This window comes from Symphalangus syndactylus, chromosome 13 (genome assembly GCF_028878055.3).
Source record: "Symphalangus syndactylus isolate Jambi chromosome 13, NHGRI_mSymSyn1-v2.1_pri, whole genome shotgun sequence".
In the NCBI taxonomy this organism is placed as follows: domain Eukaryota; kingdom Metazoa; phylum Chordata; class Mammalia; order Primates; family Hylobatidae; genus Symphalangus; species Symphalangus syndactylus.
The window spans coordinates 27,245,172-27,262,163 of NC_072435.2; the positions used below are offsets into that span (position 1 = coordinate 27,245,172).

The 16,992-nt window shown below is 46.5% G+C and overlaps 1 protein-coding gene and 1 long non-coding RNA gene across 5 annotated transcripts; one reads left to right on the plus strand and one right to left on the minus strand.

Moving 5' to 3' along the window:
• Nucleotides 1-6,275, minus strand: LOC129461172 (uncharacterized). The gene is made up of 3 exons (XR_008650409.2): nt 6,143-6,275; nt 5,483-5,681; nt 1-255 (listed from the first exon to the last, which is right to left on the minus strand). It is a non-coding gene; the product is annotated as an uncharacterized lncRNA (long non-coding RNA).
• A 44-nt stretch (nt 6,276-6,319) lies between these two features.
• Nucleotides 6,320-16,123, plus strand: KLK13 (kallikrein related peptidase 13). Of its 4 annotated transcripts, XM_063614831.1 has the most exons (6): nt 6,477-6,841; nt 7,554-7,829; nt 11,117-11,303; nt 11,643-11,911; nt 13,068-13,204; nt 14,977-15,179. In XM_063614831.1, exons 2-6 carry the CDS (start codon nt 7,793-7,795, stop codon nt 15,163-15,165), a joined length of 819 nt encoding a protein of 272 aa, XP_063470901.1. In that variant the 5' UTR covers nt 6,477-6,841; nt 7,554-7,792; the 3' UTR covers nt 15,166-15,179. The 4 variants fall into 4 exon arrangements, with proteins under 4 accessions (XP_055093166.1, XP_055093167.1, XP_055093168.1 ...); XM_055237191.1 differs by lacking the exons at nt 6,477-6,841; nt 7,554-7,829 and adding an exon at nt 6,320-6,396 and having other exon boundaries at nt 14,977-16,123; XM_055237192.1 differs by lacking the exons at nt 6,477-6,841; nt 7,554-7,829 and adding an exon at nt 6,320-6,396 and having other exon boundaries at nt 11,643-11,692; nt 14,977-16,123.
• The last annotated feature ends 869 nt before the right edge of the window (nt 16,124-16,992 follow it).

Here is a 16,992-nt window from a genome sequence, read left to right on the forward strand (position 1 = left end):
AGAGGTAACGGTTGATCAACTGTTTGATTTATCACAGGTACATATAATTGCTTTCTTTGTACAACAGGCTTCAGATGTTCTTTTGGATAATCACAAGGAACACTGCGCTTGAGGCGTGACTGCCCTCAGCACCTTTTCTGGTGGCAGATGCAGTTGTCAGTTTTCCAACATCTTGCTTTCACCAGAACAGTTTTCTGTTTGCTCATATAGCCTCCAGTGGTAAACTGAGTTGGTCACAAACCCTATTTTCTAGGCCTGTAACACATATTTATTCATTCAGTAAATATTTAATGCCCATAGTTCATTTATTTATTCAGCAAATATTCATTAAATCTGATTGTGTACCAGGTATTGTTCTAGGAGCAAAATATTTGAACATTTCTTCCCTCAGGGAGTTCACATTCTAGAGGGGAGGCGGACAGAAACAAATGAATAAGGAAAACATTACATCTGACAGATGGGAGTAAATAGCATAGAGGAAAATAAAGCAGAGTAACAGGATAGAGAATGTCAGAGGAGAGGTGCAATTTTATGTTGGGTGGTTGTACAACCCAGTAGGCTTGGACTGTCCAAACCCTGCACACTACGGTGAAACTTTTGGCCCTTGCCTGGCTTCTGGGAGATAACCTCTATGCTCTTGGAATATCCTGCTAAGTAACAATGTCTTTTTTTCTCTGGAGCTTGAGCCATGCCAGATAATCTGTAACAATGTGACTTATGGTGGGGACCTGGGGACATGTACCAATTTGACCTCTAGAGGATCTGGAGCTAAGGTCAGCCACACAAACAGGCAGTCATGTCGATATGACTAACCCCCAGTATAAACCCTGGTCACCAAGGCTTGGGTGAGCTTCCCTGGCTGGCGATGCTCCAGCGTGTTGTCATACATTATTGCTGGGGGAATTATGTACTGTCCACAAACTCCACTGGGAGAAGACAGGTGGAGGTTCATGCCTGGTCTCTCCCAGACTCTGCCTGATGCACCTTTTTTCTTTGCTCATTTTAATCTGTGTCCTTTCACTGTAAGAAAACAAAACTATAACAACTTTTCTGAGTTTTATGAGTCCTTCTAGTGAATCACTGAACCTGTCCTGGAGACTCCGAAGTACAGTGGTCAAGAGGGCCTTCATGAAGAAGATGACAAGAATACAGGGGACCATGCAGACATCTGGGGGAAGAGGGTTTCAGGTACAAAAGCCCTGAGATGGAAGCATGCCCGGCATTAGAGGGACAAGAGAAGAGAAGATGGTAGATGACATCAGAGGAGGATCAGAGACCAGTTGGTCTTGGGCCTTATATTCCAACCATAAGGAAATGCCACTTTCACTTGGAGTGCAGTGGATGCTACTGCAGGGATTTGAGAAAAGTGATCTGCTCTGACTTACATTCTAAAAGGTCACTCTGGTAGCTGCATTAAAACTAGAGTGTAGGAGGACAAGGGCAGAAGCAAAGAGACCAGATAGGAAACTTGCAGTAATCCAGGTGAGAGATGATGCAGGCTGAGTGGGACCGCAAAGATGGAAGGTGGTAAGAAACAGTCAGATTCTGGATCCACCCTGAAGGTAGAACTGATGGAATTTGGTAACAAAATGTATGTATGGTGTGAGAAAAGGGATTCGAGGGTGAGACTGAAGTATTGACCAGGTAATGAAAAGGATGGTGTGAACATCCACTGAGAAGCCCAAGACCCACAAGAGAAGTATGTTTGGAACATGGGAAGGGCAGAGAAAAGAAGTTCGTTTTGAACATGGAGATGTTGAGTAGGCAGCTGTATGTTAAGTGGAGAGGTTGAGAGTCAGACCTGGCTGGAGACATAAATTTGGGAGTCATCAGCATGTAGATGGTATTTAAAGCCATGAGACCAGATGAGATCACCGAGGGAGTGAATATAGACAGAGGAGAGAAGAAGGCCAAGGACCGAAGCCTGAGGTGCTCCACCATGTAGAGACTGGGGAGACAGGAAGAAACCACCGCCAGACACGGATGAGAATCAACCAGTGAGTGATGAGGAAAACCGGGAGAGCATAGTGTCCCAGAAGCCAAGGAAAGAAACAGGGAGTAGTCCACTTGTTAAATGCTGCTGCTAAGTAAGATGAACCTGAAGAGACGGCCCTTGGATTCAGCACCATGGAGGTCACTGTTGCCCTAAAGAGGGGCATGGTTGATGCAGCAATGGGAGAGAAGGCCTTCATAGTGTGGGCTCCAGGGAGGACGGGAGGACAGGAATTGCAGGCAGTGAGCTTAGCCAACTTTTTAGGGAAGGATTGCAGTTGTACGGAGCAGAAAATGGGCCAGGAGCTGAAGGAGAACATGAGAGTGGGGAGAAAGTTTTTGTTGGTTTTCAAATTTTAACGAGAGAAGGGAGAAACTGTAGTATATTTGCAGGCTAATGGGGCTGCTCCTTGGAGAAGAAGGAAAACATGTTGCCGGAAAGAGAACAGAGAACTGCTGGCTGGAGCAATGCCCTCCAGAAGGCAAGAGGGGACAGGATACCAGCACCAGTGGAGGCGTCTATCTTAGTTGCAGGTGCAGACTGTTCATCTAGAGAAACGGGAGAGGAGACAGAGGATGTGGGCACGCAGGTAGGTGGCAAGACCGACCTTTCTAATTTTTGCTATCCTGATGGATGGAAATGATGTGTTATTGCTGCCTGGGATGCAATGATGACTGGAGCCACATCCTGAATAACATGGATCCAGCTCTAAAGAAGAATCCATGTTTCTCAACTCTCTGCGCCTCTTTCTCACCAAGAGTCTGCTTTTCACTGGGCATCTCTCTCTTTCTACCTCTGTGCCTCTGTCCTTCTCTGAATTTTCTTTCTGTCCTCTCCCACCTGCCCCATCTTTCTGTCTCTGTGTATTTAGCCCTTTGTGTCTCTCAGTCTTTCCCTCCCTTCATGTTTGCATTGGGGCCCCTCCTCTGGGCCTGGGTGTGGGGCCTACTTTCTCATCCCAGCTAGCACTTCCAACCAGAAGTTCCAGTTCCTGCTTGACAAAGAATCCTATTTTGAAGCCAAGCTAGGGAGGGGCCTCCCGGAACCGTCGGATGCCTCCATCTTAAGCTTTACTTATTTCACAGGAGCATTGTGGCCCTTGGTCCATGCCACACTCTCTTCGAAGCATTTTTGGGTATTAATCCATTTAACCCTTCTCCATAAGGCAAGTGCTATTGATTGTGCCATTTTACAAATGGGGATGCTGAGGCACAGAGCGGTCACATCACCTGAACTCAGGCAGTCTAGCTCGAGAGTCTGAGGTCAGAACCACTAGGAACACCATCCCTTTTTCAGGTCCTTTCTTCTTCTTTCTCCAGCCCGATTCTCTGTGGTGGAGGAAAGACCTGCACCTGTGAGAGAAGTGCACTTGGATTTGGTCCAGTTTGCGTGTGACTTTCAGCCATGGGCTTGTTCATCAAGTGAGGGGGTGGAAGGTGCCCAGCCCTCAGTGGGTCCATGACCTCACTTCAACCAGAGCTACCCAACCCGCGTTCGGCCAATCATAACCCCTAACATCAGTTTGACCTGGCACTCACCCCTCAGCAAATAACAAGGCCAACCACCCTCACTCCAGGCTCCAGCCTTTCCCAAGTGAGAAAGGATTCTCTGGAAGCATGGACCCAGGTCACAAGAGGGCACAAGTATCCTGATTTCCCACACAAGCTGGTTGCCTCACTTAACCTGGCATCCTACCTCCAGCCACACCACCTGAACACAATTCCACTCAAAAAGTCAACTCAGACCCTGCCCTGTGAGGTGGGAGAAGTCCAGGGTGGAGAAAGACAGTGACCTTTCCTTCACCTTGAGAGGTGGGGTATGACCCAGCTCACCCCCACCAAAACCTACTGCATCATAGACACTCAACCTCATGGCTATTCCTCATCACCCATGTCAACCCACAACTCCAGCTCAACCACATCTCAACATTTCCCCATCCAAAACCTCAATCTTGGTTCCATCTACAGCCCCAACCCAACAGTACCCCATCACCAACTTATCCCTAGATACCACCCATCTTACAATCTAATCCTATTCCAAAACCAGCTCAACTATCACCGCCAACTCTATACCCATCCTCATCCAATTTTCATTCACCTCCCCAAACTCATTGCATTCCTAATGCTGTCATGAGGCCCATCCTTAACCACAGACTCTACTGATTTCCTATATTAAGCCATATTTTTCTTCTTAGCAAAAGACTTTGAAATGGACCCAACATTGGACATTGAGGTGTCCCCAATGCAAAGTTAGATGGGTTATCTGATTTTATGAGGTCTCTGTACCCTTTACTGTCTTTGAGCTACTTTATGACTCTAAATTGTAGATATCTAAGAGCAATGCAAATAATTCTTGTCCATAACTGTTTACATGAATTTTGCCAGGTGGAAGTACAATAGATTTCCCTCCTCCTCCCAGTATGGAATAGCCAGTTTTGCATCTATTTGTAAATTCATTTCAGCATTCCTTGTTGTCTGTGTGCATATAGCTCTTTGTAATATCTTACTGGCTTTGCCATTTATTAATGAGTCAAGATACAATCTTTGACATATGTTCATTTCATATATGTCAGAGAGTCAAGGTAAGACCATGTTTTAAAAGTTACCCTTTGACGCTAGATTTGATCTCCACATCCAAACCTGAATTTCATCAATAAGGACCGTACAAGTTTCCATGTGAGCCCGCGCCCCATCCATCTCTATTCTTTATCCTCATTGTGACACCTCCACTCTCTCACTCTTTCCAAACTTCATCTAGTCCACATCCCTGGCTTTCTTCCAAATTCTGACCCCGCCTCAGTCCTTAATCCCTAATCCTGTCTCCTCCACCCCCTAGGATTAACTCAGGGCTCCACCCAGTCATAGTTCCTGGAGACACCTACTCATTCCCAAAACACCACCCCTTCCTCCTTCCTCTCGCCCACCCCCAATCCACGTCTTCAAAGCTTTCCCACTCCTGCTTTTTCCTCTCCACCTAGGTCCCCGTGGACTCCCTCACCCCCTCTGGCCCTGCTCCTAAAAGGCCATTTCTGGAAAATGTTGCTTTCTCAGGTCCCATCTCTGCCCCCATCCAAGTCCAAGGGAGTTGATTTTCTATCCACTCAGCTAATGATTTCCTTCTTGTGTCTGGTGGTTGGCGGGAGCAGGGAGGCAGGATGATGGGATAATTGTGGGTGTCCTTGTGTCTTTCAAAAGAAAAAGGGTTGAGATGAGACTGGGAATTGGAACCTGGATGTGTTGAGAGCTAAACCTGAGATGAGGTTGGAGATGGGACTGGGGTTGAGGAACAGGCTGGAGTACTTGGTATGGTTAGGGATGGATAGGGAGGTGGGAATCGGATAGAACATGGCCATCTGGGGGCTGACGGCTTATTAAGAATTATGCATGGGGCTGGAGAAGAGGTTAGAAAACTGGGTGCAGCATGGGTTGAAGTTAGGGATGGGCATGGAACTCAGCGGGGCAGGGGGAAGGAAATGGGCTTTCCCCTTACCCTTTTTTGGGTCCTGATGCCTGAAAGTTCACAGTGGGTTCAACTCCAGCTTGGGCGGGGTCAGATCTAGGTCCCAGCACGTCCTGGAAGCTCCGCCCCAAGCAGAGGGCCAAGCCCAGGTGGGGGGTGCCTGGAGACATCCCGCTGAGCCACTGGGGGTGGAGAGGGGGAGGCCAGGGACCAGGAAATGCTGAGTGAGCTGGGGGAGGGAGTTCAGGGGTTAAAAGCCATGGTTCGGGGCTGAAGTTCTAGGCAGCTGGCGGCTGACGCTCCTCGCGGGCCCCTCACTCAGGTAGGGTCTGCCTGGGGCGGGGGCGGGGATCGGAGGAGGGCAGGAAGGGGAGAGAATAGGGGATATGAAGGATGGGGGAAAGCAGAAGGGCAGCTGAGTCAGGGAGAGGGAGAGTGAAGCTAGAGTCTCAGATCTAGAGAGAAACCTGCAGAGACGGAGAGAGGCGAAGGGCGCGGACAGATAAGAACTTGGGCTAATACCAAGCGTGTGGACAGACCCAGAGGGGTGGAATGGAAGGCAGACTCTGGAGGAATAGGGCGAGAGTGCACGACCACCCAGCTCGCCAGGGGGCAGGGGAGGAGGGACGGCTTCCTGGGGTGAGGGGCTGCACGCCGGAGCCCCAGGGGGTTGCACGCTGTTCCTCCCACCTCGCCACTGCACCCCCACCAAGGATGGAACTGGAGGTGGGGTGCAGATTCCAGGGTCAGGGCTGTCAAGAGTGAATGCGGGGAGGAGAGATTCAGGAGCAGAGAGGTTTCAGACGCGGAGGTTCCGGGCACGCCCTCAACACCCCCTTCACCTTCTTCTCAGGCCCCGCCCACCCTGCCCTCCCCTCCCGATCCCAGAGCCATGTGGCCCCTGGCCCTAGTGATCGCCTCCCTGACCTTGGCCTTGTCAGGAGGTAAGAATGCGCGGGGGTGGAGGCGCGGCCACTCGGGACAATGGTAGGAGGGGTCAGGCCGGAGGGGGAGGGGGCGTGGGAGCCGCGAGCTCCGCCCCCCGCCCACTCGGGGCCGGGTCCAGTGGGGACAGCCCAGAGCTCTTCCTGCTTGTCCCTAGGTGACCTGGTTTCCCGGCTGAGGTTGGCCCTCTGACCCCAGACCCCTCACCTCCCAAAATACCCTCGCAGCAGCCCCTCCCGCGTTCAAGGCTTCCTATCCTCTCTGGAAAGCTGAAAGACACGGGTTCGCGTCCTGACGCTGCTGCTTTGAGCCAGTAGCCTAGCAGCTGCTTTGTGCCTAAATTGTTTTCATCTGGAAAATGGGCTTAATCTATAAGTGCTTACCACAGAAGGCCACTGTGAATATTGAAACAAGGTAATGCGTCGAGCCTTCAATATGCAGCAGGTAGAAGGGACTTGAAAGCCGCTTAGCCGTTATTACTTTATTAGTAGTATTCTCTCTCTCTCTCTTTTTTTTTTTTTTTTTTTTTTTGAGATGGAACCGTGCTCTGTCGCCCAGGCTGGAATGCAGTGGCACCATCTCGGCTTACTGAAACCTCTGCCTCCCGGGTTGAAGCGATTCTCCTGCCTCAGCCTCCCAAGTAGCTGGGATTACAGGCACCCGCCACCACGCCCAACTAATTTTTGTATTTTCAGCAGAGACAGGGTTTCGCCATGTTGGTTAGGCTGGTCTCGAACTTCTAACCTCAAGTGGCCCTGTCGGCCTCCCAAAGTGCCGGGATTACAGGCATGAACCACCGAGCCCGGCCTCTAGTATTCTGTCTTCATACTCAGTCCCTTCCAGAACCTTCTAGATTGTTATTTTAATCCTTGGGTTGACCCCAAACCTATGTGACCTCACCCCAAATTGGTAGTCCTTAAGATCCTTATGGATCGTTCCCATCTTTCACTGCCATTGTAGGCAGGTTCTCTGGAAACCCCATTCATGAATCATTTATTCATTCAACAAACAGCTATTAAACACCATCCACTGTGCTGGGTGCTGTACAAGCAGAGGCACGGTCCCTGCTCTCAGCACCTGGAGTCTAGCGGGGACAGACGCAGATGTTATTCAAACAATTATCCAAATAATTAGTTAATAATTATCTTGACATGAGGTGAAGACTTTAAGGAGCCAAGCCAGGGGCCTAGAGATGTAATGGCAGCTTTCCGACCAGAGGCCTTCCCAAAGGGCTTGACCCTTGAGCCAAGACCTGAAAAAGGAGGGGTCTGTGGGTGCCTGGCACCTGGCACCATCCTTGGCCTGAAGGTGGGGTGGCTTTTCTCCTCTGGCGACACTCCCTGGATTCATGCCCGTGCCACTCCTGAGTGCCACACCCTAGGCTAGGAGATCCACATGCTACACCTTGCGGAGTCCTCAACAACCTGTCGAGGTAGGTGCATTGTAATTACTCCAATTTCATGGCAGACAAACATAGGACTCAAAGACAGAAGGCTCCTGCTCCAATGACACCGGCGATGCCTGAGTCAGAATCCTAATCAAGGTCATCCGCCGTGTCCTCCATATCCTGGACTTGAGGCTCTGAAAACCATTTTTATAACTTTTGACCTAATCATTTGCTTAAAGTTAGCTTTTTTCTTTTTTTTTTTTTCACTCAAACAAAAGCATGTTCAAGTTTATATTACTGTCCTGAACAGAGAACAGAATTCTTTGTCATAAATAGAAGGTAAGGAAGGAAATAAATCCTGCACAATGAAAAGAAAATAAGATGTTTATTGGGTTGGACCACCTGAAATTGCTGATACTTGACCCTTTTTGACCTTCCTAAAACAACTTTTGCAGATGGTTCAACATAATAAATGTTAGGTGGCCTGATGAGGCTTCTGCGTCCTCCTGGCTTTAAAAAATGAGCTCAGTGAGGATTAGGGAGGTGTTAAAACCATATTAGCACCATCCTGAGACTTTATCCTTGACAAAATCAGGATTAAAAGAGAACTGGATGCTGGCTCAGCGTCTGAGTGTGCGATTTAATGTTACTTATATCTCATCTCTCTACCACCTAAAATGATCCTGTGCTCACCGATAACTTCTGTCCCTAACTGCAAACCACTGGGCTAATCCCACTGCTTGCCCTGTAGTTGGGGAAACTAACTAGGGAGGTAGAGGGACCTGCTGTTTTAGCTAATAATTAAGAATAACATTTCCCACTGCCTGAGTGCTCTCTGTGCCACCTGCTGTGCTGTATGGTTTGAAATGCAGGATGATCTTGAATTCTTCAACTACGCAGTGAGAGATGAACTATTACTTTTTCTACTTGACAGCTGGGGAAACTGAGTGATTTGCATAAGGTCACACAGTCACAAAATGGCATGCATGTGCAGGATTGGATTCTCCCTGTTACGGACCCCTGCTGTGCTTTCAATGCCAGACACAGTACCTGGCACACACAGCATTTATTTACTGAGCCCCCATTGTGTGCCAGGCACTGTGTTAGGTCCTGGGAATGTGGTACTGAATAAAGCAGTTAAGGTGCCTGTTGTCAATGGAGCTTACAGTCAAAGTGGAGAGATTTTTAAAAATGAATATATACAAATGTGAAGAGAAATGAATAGCAATCATTGTTCTGATGAAAACCAACCAGAAGAATGTAATGGGGGATGAGTCGGGACCAGGAGAGTCAACATTAGACCAGGTGGTCAGGGAAGGCCTCTCTGAAGAGGAGACATTTGAGCTGACCTCTCAGAATTAAGAAGGACCCAGACATACAACCTTTAAATTCTGAGAGTCATCCAGTAGAATATTCCATATATGTATATATGAAATATCCTATATCTGTGCTTTCCAATTATCCACTAGCCACTTCAGGCTATTAAACATTTGAAATATGGCTGGTGTGACTTAAGAACTGAATTTTTAATTTAGTTTTACTTTATTTTAATTAGTTTACATTTAAATAGCCACATGTAGCTAGTGGCTACCATATTAAACAACACAGGTCTGGAGAAAGGACTGTGCGGAGAGAGGAAATAGCAAGTATAAAATGTCTAATATGGGGGCATCCAAGATGATTTAAATTCTTTTTTCTTTAAATGCCTGGTGTGTTTGAAGACCAGGTCCATGAGGCTGGACTAGAGGAAGTCAGAAGAAAGAGGCTGGAGATGGGGTGAAAGAGGCTGGCAAGGGCCAGACAGCACAGAGTCCTGCACACCTTGGGAAGGCTTTTTGGATCTTATTTTAAAGGAAGTTGAGCCTGGGAACAACATCTGACTTTCTTTGTTTGAAGAGTCCTCAGCCTACTTTGAGAAGACTGGATCAGAGGGATGTAAAAGTGGAAGGATGTAGGTTAATGTTGTAGTCATTTGGGCTAGAGAAGATGGGGCATGGACCAAGATGGTGGCAGAAGTGTGGAGATAAGTGGATATTTGGGAGATAAAACCAATAGGAACTGGTTGTGAGTGATGAAGGAAAGAGGAGAAGCAAAGATGACTCCCAGGTTTGGGGCTGAGCACTGAGGTGGGAAATACTGGAGCGAACAGTTTTGATTGAGAAGAATCAAGTTGGGAATACAAAGCTTAAGATGCCTGTAAGGCATCCAAATCAACAGTGTTTGAGTTTTAAGCTTAAAGAAGAGTTCAGGGCTGGAGATGATTAGCCTATAGCTGGTATTTAAAGCCCTGGAGGCAACCAGTATATATGTAGTGAAAGGATAGAGAGATGGGTGGAAAGATGATTGGATGGATGCATGGATGGATATATGGATAGATGGATGGATGGATGGATGGATGGATGGATGGATGGATGGATGGTTGGATTGGATGGATAAATGGATGGATGGATGGATGGATGGATGGATGGATGGATGGATGGACCAGTGGATGGAGGGACAGATGAGTGGATGGATGGATGAATGGATGGATGGATAAATGGATGAGTGGATGGATGGATGCACGGATGGATGGATGGATGGATGGATGAATGGATAAATGGATGAGTGGATGGATAATGAATGAGTGGATGGATGGATGAGTGGATGGATAGATGAGTGGATGGATGGATGAATGGATAAATGGATGAGTGGATGGATAGATGGACGAGTGGATGGTTGGATTAGTGGATGGATGGATGGATGGGCAGATGAATTGGTGGATAAATGGATGAGTGGATGGATGGATGGATGGATGGATGGATGGATGGATGGATGGATGGATAGATGGATGGATGGAAGGATGGATGGATGGTTAGATGACTACCTAAATGGATGAATGGATAGATGGATGAGTAGATGGATGGACAAATCAATAGGATGAATGGGGGATGGATGATTGGATAGATTGATGGATAGATATTGCCTAGGTGGATGTGTAGGTCAATCTCACTTCCACCTCCTGAAATCCATCTTCTGGTAGAATGATATAAAAAATGCACGTGGAGAGAAAGTCAGGCTCCTGCTTACCTATCAGCAACATCCTCATTTTGTGAACTCTTCTGTTAACCCCCAGTGGAGGATTTGCTACTTCTTGGGAAAAGAATGTCACCTCTTTGCCCTAACTCATCTCCACTTGGTCAAGAATAGCAACTGCCAGAGGTCGGCAAATTCATCTTCAGTTCCTGGTCACCCAGGGCAATAATCTGACCCTTTCCCCAAACCCAGGAACCACAACTCCAGGGCTCCTCTGCTCCCTGGATCCCAGTTTTCTAACAATCTCTCTTCTTTACCAGGTGTCTCCCAGGAGTCTTCCAAGGTTCTCAACACCAATGGGACCAGTGGGTTTCTCCCAGGTGGCTACACCTGCTTCCCCCACTCTCAGCCCTGGCAGGCTGCCCTACTAGTGCGAGGGCGGCTACTCTGTGGGGGAGTCCTGGTCCACCCGAAATGGGTCCTCACTGCCGCACACTGTCTAAAGGAGTATGTGGGGGCCAGGGGAGCATGGGGTAGGGATGAGAATGGGACTGGGATTGTGGATGGGGTACAGTTGGATTGGAGGATGGAGTTGGAGTTAGGGTTGGGGATGGACATGGGGGTGAGAATGAGGTTTGGGGTTGAGATATGGGGATTGGGTATGGGAATAGAATCAAAGTAGGGGATTTGGATGGGATTAAAGTTGAGGATGGGGGAGATGTATTTGGAGACGAGGAAGATAGGATGGAGAAGAGGTTAGTTTGGGGATGGGAAGAGGTTGGGGCTGGGATGGGGATGGAAATGGGCTCATCTTCTTTCCTAACCACCCTCTTTCTGCACGCACAGGGGGCTCAAAGTTTACCTAGGCAAGCATGCTCTAGGGCGTGTGGAAGCTGGTGAGCAGGTGAGGGAAGTTGTCCACTTTATCCCCCACCCTGAATACCGGAGAAGCCCCACCCACCTGAACCACGACCATGACATCATGCTTCTGGAGCTGCAGTCCCCGGTCCAGCTCACGGGCTACATCCAAACCCTGCCCCTTTCCCACAACAACCGCCTAACCCCTGGCACCACCTGTCGGGTGTCTGGCTGGGGCACCACCACCAGCCCCCAGGGTATGCACCCACACAGGTGGCCTGAGGGCCCCATAAGAGTGACTGGGGAAACAGGGGCACAGATGGGAAGGAAGGTCTGAGGTAGATTCCTTTATATATAAAAATATAAATAAGTAAATAAATATATATATATTTAAAGTTAGCTGCATCCTTTATATAAATATAAATGCATGAATATATAAAAATATATGAGTATATAAATTCATGAATATATAGAAATATAAATAGATCTAATATATATTAATATATTATATGATGTATATTATGTATTATATAGTAATATATTTTATATTATACAAAAAGTATATAAATTAAATGTATTTTATAAATTATAAAATTTATCAATTATGAATTTTAAATATGTATTTATGCATAATGTATATATTATAAATATATAATCTATATTTAAATTATATATTAGAAATGTATTTTATAAATGTATACATTTATATACTTATATACTGTAAATGAATTTTATCATTTATAATATATAAATCATACGTATAACATTTTTATATTTCTATAATTTATAAAATGTTTAATATATTAAATATGCTTATTAATAAAATTTCTAATATTTCAATTTAATAATTATATATCATTACTTAGTAAGTATAATACATTATAGATGTGAATTGAAAGTTGATGTATATACCAACAGGAGCCCTTTGCATCTCCCTAGCAATCCCTGACTCTCTCCCAGCCTCATGTTTGTATCTTTCTCCTCAACATGCCTTGTTTCTCTTCCTACCGTCCTATCCAACTCTCCCATAACTCTTCCCATCCCTGTTCCTGCTTTTCCCATCTTTAGTTCTCTATTTCTGACCATCTCCCTATTCCAACTCCCTCTCTTCAACTTTCTTTCCCCACCACTGGCTCCACCACTCTCCTTATCAACCTCCCATTCTCTTGTCCCTTCCCTCCTTGTCCTTCCCTCCACTTTTCTCCTCATCTCTCCCTTCGCCTCTCTCTCATGTCCCTCCATATTTCTGTCACTTCCGTTGCTTTACCCAGATAGGTGCTCATCTCTTCTCCCATCTTTCTCTTCCCATCTCAATTTTCTATCTATTCTTTACCCATTCAACTCGCCTATTTAACCTTCATCCCATATCCTATCCAGGTCGGATACCTTAGACCTTCTCTTTCTTCTCCCCAGTGAATTACCCCAAAACTCTACAATGTGCCAACATCCAACTTCGCTCAGATGAGGAGTGTCGTCAAGTCTACCCAGGAAAGATCACTGACAACATGTTGTGTGCCGGCACAAAAGAGGGTGGCAAAGACTCCTGTGAGGTGAGGCCGGGAGGCTGGTGGGTGCCTTGGACAGGATAGAAAGCCAGAATGGAAGTGACAGATGCTGGGGAAAAAGCTTTGTTTCCAGCCTTAGGGGAACCAATCTTTATAAGGCACAATGTCCCCTCACACAGGAGGTCAAGACAAAAACGGGTACCCAGGGATGGCAGGAATAATTCGTCATAAGCCCCAGCTTTGACTGAGTGGCTGCCCAGATCCCTGTGTTGAGATGCATAAAGGTTGGTATTCTTTCACTTGTGAGTGATAGACAACCAACTCAAACTGGCTTAAACAAAATGCTGGCTTTTGTAACTGAAAATCCAGGTTGTCTGGCTTTAGGCACAGATGGATCCAGGTATGCAAATTGTGTGTTTGGAATTCTTTCTTTTAACTCTCAGCTCTTCTTTATTCTGTTTTGGCTTCATTCTTGGTTAGATTCTTCCCATGACAAGATGGACCCAGCAGCTTTGAGCTTACATCCTACCCTCTAGGCAACCCTATTAGAAAGAGAACCTCTCTTTTCCAATAGTTCACACAAAAATCTTGAGCATGATTCTCACTAGGCTGACCTAAGTCATGTGTCTTGAGCCATCACTCCACCAGAGCTGTGGGATTCTCTGATGGGCCAAGCCTCAGTCACATAGTTAACTGTGGGTGCTGGAGAGGGGCAGGGACAAACTGCATGGATTGGGAGTGGAGAAGGGCGGTTCCCCAAATGAAAAAATCAGGAGAGGCTGTTACCAAAATAAGGGGAAATGGCCAAGTACAGTAGTTCATGCCTGTAATCCCAGCACTTTGGGAGGCTGAGGTGAGAGGATTACTTGAGCCCAGGGGTTTGAGACCAGCCTGGGCAACATAGTGAGACTCTGTCTCTACAAAAAGAAAAAGAAAGGTTTTTAAATTAGCCAGGTGTGGTGGAGTACACCTGCAGTCCTAGTTACTCGGGAGGCTGAGGCAGAAGGACTACTTGAACCCAGGAGTTCAAAGCTGCAGTGAGGTATGATCATGCCACTGCACTCCAGCCTGGATGATAGAGCAAGCCCCTGTCTCAAAAACAAAAATAAATAAATAGAGCAAGACACTGTCTCTAATAAATAAATAAATAAAAATTTAAAAATGAATGTTTAATTTTTTAAAAATAAGAGGAAATGGATACTACATGAGCAAAAAACCGCCTTCATCAATAAAGAAGTTGAGATTTGATTCAGTGAGAAAGAGTATGATACTATATTAATGATATGTGCCTTGATCGATTAGTGATGTCTGCCTTGGGCCCAGGAAGAGAAATAGACTTACACGTGTATTGCATACCCTGCCCAGATATGGATGGGTTCACTCAATAGTGAGAGACACAAAGGAGCCTTAAAATAGGAGCAGGGTCAGCTGGTGTGGGGCAGGGGGTTCAAGGTGGGATTTAGTACCAGGGAAACAAAAATGGGTATGAAGTAAGTTGTTACCATTTTAATGAAACTGAGGAACAGAGAAAAACACAGAAATTTTTCTGTGTCTCTCTTTCTCTGGGCCTATCTCTGTCTTTCTGTCCCTACTTCTGTCTCTGGCTGTCTGTCCCTCTGTGTTTGTCTTCTTGTCTGTTTCTCACTGTCTTCATTGCTTTCTCTCACACTGTGTGCATCTGACTCTGCCTCTCTGAGTCTCCTTCTCTGTGTGTGTCTCTCTCCATCTTTCACTCTCTCCCCACATCTCCCTGTCCCTGCCTTGTTTAGCCCCAGCAAGGATCCACCTCTCTCTCTCTCTTTCTTTCCCCAACTCAGGGTGACTCTGGGGGCCCCCTGGTCTGTAACAGAACACTGTATGGCATCGTCTCCTGGGGAGACTTCCCATGTGGGCAACCTGACCGGCCTGGTGTCTACACCCGTGTCTCAAGATACGTCCTGTGGATCCGTGAAACAATCCGAAAATATGAAACCCAGCAGCAAAAATGGTTGGAGGGCCCACAATAAAAGTTGAGAAATGCACCGGCTTCCATCCTGTCACCATGACTTCCTCACATTGTCTGCTGAGCCCTTCTCTGCTCCTTATTCCCAGTGTTCCATTTGAACCAGTGATCCATGTCCTGAAAAATGCTCAATCCCAGCTGACATTCCATGTTTCAGAAGCATTCAGGCACTGCCAGGCTTGCAGCCTCCCAGATGTTGCGTCCCTGAAACGTCTCAACAACCTGAATGTCCCAACGCAGACAATGGCCCAGGTCTCTGAACTGCATCAGCGTGGCTTCTATGAGCCCAGATCACCACCTGAATGTTCTGTCTGTGGCACATTCTTAAATATTTCCATCAGCCCATCTCAACAATATATGTCCTATAAATGGACCATCCTTGACAACATCCTCTAACTCTTCAAGTATTTATTCAATGCCAGTATCCTAGACCTTCTATTTTTTGCACTCAAGAAGGTTCTAGACTCCCATGATAGTTCATCCTGAAAACATTCTCTTATGCCCACACTCTTCCGCCCTGACAACATTCTGTGTACCTCTGTGACTCACCACAGCTAACACTGGATCCTCAGAATGGTTCATTCTCACACTGTTATGGGTGTCTCAGATGTCCCAACCCAACCTACATCCCACATTCTTCCAATACCCCACCTCCGCCAACATTCCCTCTCTGAATCAATGGCACCCTAGTCTCTAGAGTTAGGGGGTTCAGTATACCAAAGGGTCTCCTTGCCTGAACTATATTGTCTACCAAATATTCGGTCCTGTATCCCCTCCATGAACATCCTTGTTCAGTGTCCCTTGCTACGTCTTTGTCCATGACCCTAAAATGTAGTGCAAATCCTTGATTTGGACAAGTTATAAAACTCACAGTCTCTGTGCTTTCTCATCTGTAAAATGGGTTCATAATTTTTTTTAATTGTAGAATTGTTACAAGAATAAATGTCAAGCATTTGTCACTATTATTATTTGCATGGTTCCCATAAAATATTACCTTAGAATGTTAATAACAGCCCTTCGAATTTGCAGAGTGTCCAAAAAAAGTGTTGCACTCATTTATTTTCCTCAGGAGACATTTATTCAGTGTTGACTATGTGCAAGCACTCTCCTGGGTGTTGTTATTTATGCAACAAATATTTGTACTTATCATGAGCCAGGCACTGTTGCAGAGACAAGTGATAACCAATGAGTTAAACAGATAAAAACTTCTGCCCTTGTAGAACTTACATTCTTTTCAGGAAGTCTCCATAACAAAGAATAAAGAAATAGGCTGTCAGGTGGTGCTACAAGCCATGGCAAGAAATGAAACAAGGGCCATGTGTGGTGGCTCATGCCTGTAATGCCAACACTGGGAGGCCAAGGTGGGAGGATCGCTTGACACCAGGAGTTCAAGACCAGCCTGGACCACATAGCAAGATCCCATCTCTACAAAAAAGTTTAAAAAATTAGCTGGACATGGTGGCACGAGTATGTAGTCCCAGCTAATCAGAAGGCTGAGGCGGGATGATTGCATGAGCCCAGGAGTTTGAGGCTGCAGTGAGCTGTGATTGTGCCAGTTCACTCAAGCCTGGGTGACAGAGCAAGACCCTGTGAAGAAGAAAGAGAAGGAGAAGGGGAAGGGGAAGAGGAAAGAGAAGGGGAAGGGGAAGAGGAAAGAGAAGGGGAAGGGGAAGGAGAAGGGGAAGGGGAAGGAGAGGAAGAAGAAGAGGAAGAGGTAGAAGAAAGGATTAAGAATTGGGAATGTAGGGTTATATATGTGGAAGGGGTGGCATTGCAATTTGAACAGCATGGCCAGGGAAGAGGACCTAACTGAGATGGTAACATTTAAAGA

Bases quoted from the DNA above. Each gene is read 5' to 3' on its own strand.
- KLK13 (XM_055237191.1), top strand. From the start codon at position 6,345: ATGTGGCCCCTGGCCCTAGTGATCGCCTCCCTGACCTTGGCCTTGTCA. The intron at 6,397-11,116 runs GTAAGAATGCGC...CTTCTTTACCAG, and splicing joins GACCTTGGCCTTGTCAGGAG to GTGTCTCCCAGGAGTCTTCC. The intron at 11,304-11,642 runs GTATGTGGGGGC...CTGCACGCACAG, and splicing joins GCCGCACACTGTCTAAAGGA to GGGGCTCAAAGTTTACCTAG.